The following is a 7,815-nucleotide window of genomic DNA, read 5'->3' as shown; positions in this document are numbered from 1 at the left end:
TTGGATATAGTCATTCAAAATCGAACTCCACTTTGTGAATTTAAGCCCTTTAATTCCAAAACTACAATATCAGTCTTCTTTGATCTGGAACTCCTGGATCCAGGGATGGAGAGGGTGGTAGGTGTTACAAAATGGCTCCAGCCAAAATGACAGACACAGGATTTCAGGGCACAGAGGGAACTATTTAGGAGGAGATCCCCAACACAGGCTCAGAGTCACAGCTGGACCCAGACATGATTGTTGTAGGATAGAGAAAATTGCAGGAAGAGTGACAGGTCATTCCTCACTAGAGTTGTCAGGGCAGATGGGGCTTCGGAGGACAGGTTGTGGGATGGGCAAGGTCTGGTCTTCCTCCAGGTAGACCCTCTTTGCTGAAACAAACCCCCAACACACACAGATACTCAGAGAACACACACATCCACACATAAATGAACGATTCTAAATGTTGTCTAAGAAAGACAAATGGTTTTCCACCTGTCTTCAGACCTCATCACTTCTGGATCCAGTGTATTTTAACTTTTGGAAGCAAGTGACACGTATTTATTTTATATTATAAAAGACAAGACGATACTTTCTCTACGTGTGTGTGGATTCCTCGGGATAGGAAAACAACGAGCTATGCCCGTGCATCCTCTATTAAATAAGCAAAGCCGGAGTCCTCAGATACTGTACATCAGTTAAGCAAGAAGAGTATTCTACATCAAATTTGAAATTTCCCAAATAGCACTAGGTGCATTTGACAGAAATTAGGAGGACAGTGACTGTTCTGGCTTCCCATAAATGCATCAGTATCTACTGTTGGGTATGAACTGAGGTATTATCATCCTCTTACCCTGCGTCTATGCACATCATAAACTCAAAATAGCTTCACCACAGTACTTGTGTTTTCATAAGAACTTACAAAAGATATTAGGCATTGTGCATGTACCAACTCCACAGGGAGCCTGACAAATTGATTATTGTTATCTCAAGAATAAATATATTTTAAAACGCAATGAGTTCAAGTCTGTAAATCAGTGGCACAGTTACAATTGAATTGAAAAATTCTAGGGAAGGGGCAAGATGGTAGAAGAATTGGGGACCTCAGTTCATCTGGATCCTTGAAGGTAGGTAGATGCTGTCAAATCATTGTGAACAGCCAGGAAGTCAACATGACGTTTAATAAAGGACTTGCTGGACCTCTGCAAGTCGAAAAGCGACCACCCTGGGCAAGGGGGGAGATGCGAGACGAGAATCCAAAGTGATACATCAGAAGGCAAAAGCCAGGGCAGGCAGTTTACACATCCCAGGATTGGGAAAGGAAAGGGCCCCGGAGCCCACAGTTGCAAGCCTTAGCAATCTGATCTGGTGGGAGACAACCACAGGTTATTCGTAATGTAATATCCTTTTCGTCAATTAACTTTCAGTAAAAGACTGAAATATCATAAAGAGCAAAAGCTTCCAATTGGCGCTAATCACTTGATTGGATTAAGGGATTTGGGTGTGGTCCCTTGCTCATAGAGCCCTATCAGGCCAGCGCACCTCCTAATCTTGCCTCCCTCAACAGACAGCACCTTCAGGTCTTTCTCAACCTCCCTAACAGCCCCTGCACCTTTCTGAACAGAATTTGATCAGCTTCCATGTTGAATGGATACCTTTATGAATGTCCGTTTTCTTCTTGAGCAACATCAAGTGAGCAAAGGAGAGTTAGCCGTTAGTGCTCTAGGACAGGGAAGATCTCCTTCCCAAAGGAGCTCAGGTATCACATAGGAACACGTTCTCCTCACCAGTCAGAGTCTCTGTAGCTGTGACCAATTATTTTGGGAATATGGTGTCCATGCTTTGCTCATACACTTCCATCTCTCTCAACTATGATTTCAATCTACAAAGTGTATGAAGGTTTTCATGAACACCAGTATCTGCCTAGGTGTGGCCCGGGTCCACCACAAGAGAAATCCTCTGGCTGGCTTTATGCTTTTGGGAAACATTCCTTTGAAACTCCCTTTCCTACAAGAGTCTATATCCTAAATGCAGTGTTTATATGCCTCATTTTAACTGCTCCTCAGGGAATTCCACCCCAATATCCTTTATATTCTCCTGATTCAGTTGGAGTACGTTGTAGGCTTGTGCCTTTTTCCACATTACGGGCTTGTCAGTTGTAGATGCAGGGAGGAAGGCACTGGGTTAGCTTGCGGTTTGAAAGTGTCATTATGGCTTATTCCGCCTACAGAATTGGTAGTGTCTGCTGAAAGATTTTTGAGTCGACTTGACCATTCATTCCTACTTCTGACCATGATCACTTTCACAGGAAAAGGAGGCATCCTTGTGCAGGATAGAATTACCAGAATAATGAAGTTTAGGAAATTGTAAAGTCTTAGGAAAGGTGGAAACCAGAGTCTATGTGTCTTCTTTACTGAACAGAGGCCAAGAGAAACAGGAAAGTTTTGCCAGACCATGGTCAGTGACTGGGCTTCACAAGCCCTGGGGCCCTGCTGAATTCTTGATGTTCACTTGTCATCCCTGGACACTAAGGGAATAAAAGTGTCATCTCTGAAGCCACCATGTTTTAGGATATTGATTCTGTAGTCAAATAAGAATCTTGTGTAGAATGCTTTTTATAATATTACACTTTTTACCTGAAAGTTAATTGACGAAAAGGATATTACATTATGAATAACCTCAAAGTCTGACCCCATTGTTATTGCTATTAGCTCTAAATTGAGCAGAAGTGTTGGCAAAATACAAATAGTTCAGGAAATATGAGTCCCGAGGTTAATTCCCACGCTGAAATATACCAATATAATTTCACTTGCAGAAATTTTGGTATCCACCAAATCCGCATGGACTTACATCTCCATTCACACTGAGACACACACACACACACACACACAGGCACACACACACACAGGCACACACACACAGAGTCATAGAAATCTTTCTCATGAGGGCATCATTAGCTTCCTTGCAGCTGCTGATTGGCTCCAACCCTACTGCAGCTAAGAGGATTAGATGGATGTCTTTCAAGTGGGTGAAACGTCACGTGACCTCGGGGCGGTATAAAAGTCTGGGAGCAACGGAAGTGGCCATTCCTCACCATCCCTCCCTCCCACGACACACACAGTCTCCTGCAGTGGAGCCTGCCCAGGACCTTTCCCAGCATCTCCCGACAGGCGTGAGGACCACAATTGCACTTCAGGTGAGTTTTTGGACCACTGGTCCTACCTTCCCTGAGCGAATAATGGGACAGTGAGGAAATGGTGGAGGGATTGGCCCTTCCTCCACGGGTTAAGGACTCTTTCTGGTCTAACATGTTCTGAGAGCAGGGACTGAGCCAAGGCATGGCTGTGAATGCCCAGGACACCCGGAGGTTCCAATGCCAATGGAATGGGGCCTCGAGTGTCACATTGGTGTGGGGTGGTAGACGAGCAGGGACAGAAGGCCTGTAAACGTCTCAGTGGGCGCTGCAGACCTAGAGAGGACACAGGATCAGGGCGCCTGCGCAGCTCCATTGTTTCAGGGTCTGACTTGGGTCGGGTCATGATCTCAGGCTCTGGAGATGAATCCAGGCCTCCACTGGGTTTCCTGCCAGGGAGTGTCTGCTTCTCCCTCTGTCCTTCGTACGGCTCAGGTGATCACTCTCCCTTATTCACACACACACACACACACACACACACACACACACAAACACTCTCCCTCTCCAATAATAACTGATATTTTTTTTCGTTTTTTTAAATACATTAATTTTTTATTGGTGTTCAATTTACCAACATACAGAATAACACCCAGTACTCATCCCGTCAAGTGTCCCCCTCAGTGCCCGTCACCCGTTCACCTCCACGCCCCGCCCTCCTCCCCCTCCACCACCCCTAGTTCATTTCCCAGAGTTAGGGAAAAATTTCCCAGAGTTATAGAAGAATTACCTGGTTCCCGAGGTGAAAAGAAATTCACTTCCCAAAGTTTCGATGGCAGTTAATTGGGGCCCTGCCACGAACACATGGAATGGAAGTGTTCAGATGGGCAGCTTCCCATGGAGTAGAGGGGACTGTGTTTTCCCAATGTATCTGGACTTAACTATGGCTTCCTCTGGCGTCACAAGGGTCATTCAGATATGAGAGAGGGAAGCCCACTTTCCTGACGCTTTTGCCCTTTGCGTGCTCCATGGTGGATCCCACTGGACCTCAATTGGGAGAGGCCTCGTCTCTGGTTTTGTTTCCACAGGGGATTTGGAGAGACTTAATGATAATGTCAACAAGAGTCCCTGCTTAAGGGTGGGCTTCCTCAAGCGGGGATGCGGCTTGGCCAGGAGGGCGTAGGCAGGAAGGAGCAAAGAGAAGTGGCAGTGGGAATTGTGTGTTTGGCACAAATGTCCTGACACTCGCTAATGCCTCCTTGGTAAGATGGTACAGGGAGGAGCCCGATGTCATGGTGAATAGGACTCACTTGTTTCTTTTCCCTCAGGCTACCCGAAAACCATCCAGGAGGCAGACTGACTTGTCCCTCCAGGACGTGGGACTGATGGCGGCCCGTCACACCCTGCTTGGGCCCGACAGACCCTTGAGAACCCAGAAGGGCAAGAGGCCACAGACAGCAGGACTGGCCCCCACAGTTCCCAGAGCAGAGGAGGAGGATCCCAGGGTAAGTGGGGAGGCTGGCATGGGTTTTGAAGCAGGGGCTCTGCCAGGAGTCTTGAGACAGGCTAGGAGCCCAGAAGATCGTGGCCCTGACTCAGTTGTCCATTGTGACATGGGCAGGAAATACCCCAGGCTACACATTGGGACACTCAGAGGCTCTGAGCATCAGTCCCAGGGCACCGTAAGAGCAGATTCAGCCTTGTGTTTGTCCCGAATCTTAATCTTAATGATGCTTCCACTGGTCTTCAACCTGACACCTCCAATGCCTCGTCCCCTCCGCCCCCTCCTTTCCCCTCCCCTCCCCTCCCCTCCCGTCCCCTCCCCTCCCCACCCCTCCCCTCTCTGTGGTCTGGGGAGGAAGCATCCTGAGGTCTTTACTCTGCCTGCAACTCACTAGCCAGATAGGTTGTCCCCTGTCCTCATCCCATGTGCCATCCCTGAGGATGGCCTCCCATTCGTGTGCTTGGCAGGTTCCCTGGCATTTGAATGGATGCACTGACTCCTCCCCCTTCCTCCCCCAGGTAAAGTGCAGGGACTGTGGGGCCTTCGGACACAAGGCATCAAGCACCAGGTGCCCCATAAAACACTGGGGCGCAACCCTCCTTCCCGTGGCCTTGGGCTCCAGGAGGCTGAAGGAGAATGTGGAGCCGTGGAGTCAGCGGGACCAGCGGCACAAGGCTGGGCTGTTGAACCAGGCTGAGAGGGAGAAGGTAGAGAGACGAAGGTGAGTCATGGGGCTTGCTGACCCGAATGCCAGGGATGACACCGACAGACACCGTGTCTGTGTGCATGCACACTGTGTGCACTGCAGCGTGCGGGCAGAGTCAGGCGAGGCGAGGCAGGCAGAGGAGCTCCCAGGCTAACAGGGGTCCACATTTGGGTGATGGTGCTGTCCTTGCTGATTTGGTGTGGGGTTTTGTGGCTGGAGCAGTGTGCCTGCACCAGTGAATGTATGGAGCTTGGCACGATACAAGGCAGACTCTCTCATAGGCTCTGAATGAGAGAAACTGCCTGGACGACCTGGTGGGCTCACTTTAGTCAGGGTGAGGGGCAGGCGTGGGCGTCAAAGGGCTAAGTAGGGAAAGGACCATGTTGGCCCAAGCCCGGGGCTGGTGTCCAGCTGGAAGACAGGGGAGGGGCTTCCTTCTCCTTTGCATGCTTTGATTTCTTGTGCAGGCAAGAAGCCGAGCAGAGGAAGGCCCTGCTCCAGAGGTTCCCCAGGAGACCCCGAGAGGGGCAGAAGCGCACCTGGAAGGAAGGCACAGAATCTTGTGACTATGTGAGGGTGAGTGTGCGCTGCTTCCCGGCTGCTGTGCTCTGTGGGGGACTCGCTGGGCTCCATTGGCCTCCTGGGGGACGGCGGGGCTCCACTTCCACTCTGACCAGGGGCAGTTGAGTGGCCCGGTCTTTGCACCCATTTTTCCCTTGGTGCCCATGATGTTGCCTTATGCCTTGAATGTGTGCAAACAGTGGGTCTGTGGACATGTGAAGGTCATTGGCGGACACTCCTGGAACACATACCATCCTTAGAGAAGAACAAGCCGCTGTCCTTCGTGACACATTCCCCCACTGCCCATCCCTCCTCAGGAGCTGCCACTGTGACTCTCCAGCAGCAGGACTCCTATAGCCTCGTGAGCAGAGCGGATGGAAGAGCTGGTCCAATGGAGGAAGCATCGATGTGAGGCTAAAATGTGTGTGCTCCTCCCCGATGTCAAAAGTGCATCAACAGCATCCGGTCATGCCTTTGATCCGGAGCAGGCCTGGAGCCGGATTCCCTACTTCTAGGTCAACAGATCCCATCTCTTTCTTTCCCTGCTCTGGGGGAGGAGGTGGTTAATAAGGTCTTAGGCATTTGTTGGTTTCTTTCTTTCCTGAATGTTCATTTTGCCTTGGTGCCGAGGCCACACTCATGGTGTCCCGTGTGTTCTCTTTTCCCACAGCGTCCACACATGCCGATGCCCGTCTACACCACCAGGAGGCCTTCTCTCCCTGAGCCGTCCCTGCCTATGGAGGCACGTACTGAGAACCCTGACGTGAGCGTGCGGTCCCATTCCACATCTCCTCTCAGTAGCCCTAAAGTTAGCCTCAGCCCACCTAGTGGGCCTCCTGGTGTCCAGGAAATGCCGGCTGCTGACACCCCTCAGCCGGCACGCCAACCCTGTGTCAGGGCTGATAGCCTGGTTGTGCAGCAGAAAGTGAGGAGGCCCTGCCGAGTCTCCCTCGAAGGTGCCCAGGCTGGCTCCAGGGTCCATGGGCTGGGACACACCCAGGCACCACCCAAGTATCCTGAGGAGAACACCTGTCCCGCTGTGAGCAACGCATTGGCAGACAGTTCCCAAATGCCCTTCCAGACTCCAGGCAAGAACTGTGCCCAGATGCCCCTAGACAGGACCCAGAACCCCCGAAAGAAAGCGCGATGGAGCCCCACCCAGCACACCCCCAGGAGCATCCAGGGAGCCCACGTGGGGATTTCGGGGAGTCTATGTCCTCCAGGAAGCAGATGTGCACGTGGATGCACGGCCGTGCCCCCGCAGACCAAGAAGACACCTGCCCTCCTGCCAAGCACGGGCACCTGGCCCACACCTGCCACACCTCACCTGGAAACGCTGCAGCCATGCCCCGTGTCCCCACGGCCGCCCTCTGTGCCGGCCCCCACTCAGCCCCTGAGAATGGTCTTCACCAGATTGGACAGAAGCTGCTGGAGCTCCAGGTTCCTAGCAGCTCCCTCATTCCTTCCTCCCGAGATGCCAGGCCCTGCTCAGGGCCTTCCTGCCGCCCACATGTCGGATGGAGCCCGTGACTATGTCCCCCGGAGCATCCTCCACGATGACCTACAGGTGTCCTCATCCTCAGAAGACACTGAGAGCGAATGAGCCAGCCTCTGACCTCGGACGCTTGTCCTCCACCCCACTGTACCCTGACGGGGTGTCTGTGGACCTGAGGACGTGGCCCACTCCTGGACTGATGGGGGGAATCGGCGCTTGCTCAGCTGCCTTGCATGGAAAATTTCAGGTCCACCGGGTGCTGCCTCTCATGTTTCTGGGGGCTGTGCTCAGATGCCCACCCCTCAACAGACACACTGTACTGTTCTTTAGGGAAATCCATGGGCTGTGGCAAAGGCTACTCTTCCCTGTGGAATGTCAAGTTGTCCTTCTGGAAATACATTATCTGTGAGATGGAGGGAGATTTGAGTGAGCGCTTGTCA

The 7,815-nt window shown here is 51.6% G+C and overlaps 1 protein-coding gene across 1 annotated transcript; it reads left to right on the top strand.

The window, feature by feature from the left end:
- Positions 1–1,151: 1,151 nt before the first annotated feature.
- Positions 1,152–7,483, top strand: LOC140594368 (protein FAM90A5-like). Its single transcript, XM_072725324.1, has 5 exons — positions 1,152–1,208; positions 4,438–4,614; positions 5,132–5,334; positions 5,787–5,895; positions 6,551–7,483. The coding sequence occupies exons 1-5, from the start codon at positions 1,152–1,154 to the stop codon at positions 7,481–7,483; spliced, it is 1,479 nt and encodes a 492-aa protein (XP_072581425.1).
- The last annotated feature ends 332 nt before the right edge of the window (positions 7,484–7,815 follow it).

This window comes from Vulpes vulpes, chromosome 11, assembly GCF_048418805.1.
Source record: "Vulpes vulpes isolate BD-2025 chromosome 11, VulVul3, whole genome shotgun sequence".
NCBI classification, from domain to species: domain Eukaryota; kingdom Metazoa; phylum Chordata; class Mammalia; order Carnivora; family Canidae; genus Vulpes; species Vulpes vulpes.
The sequence above is the reverse complement of the archived record's forward strand: the minus strand, read 5'-3'. Positions and strand labels throughout refer to the sequence as shown.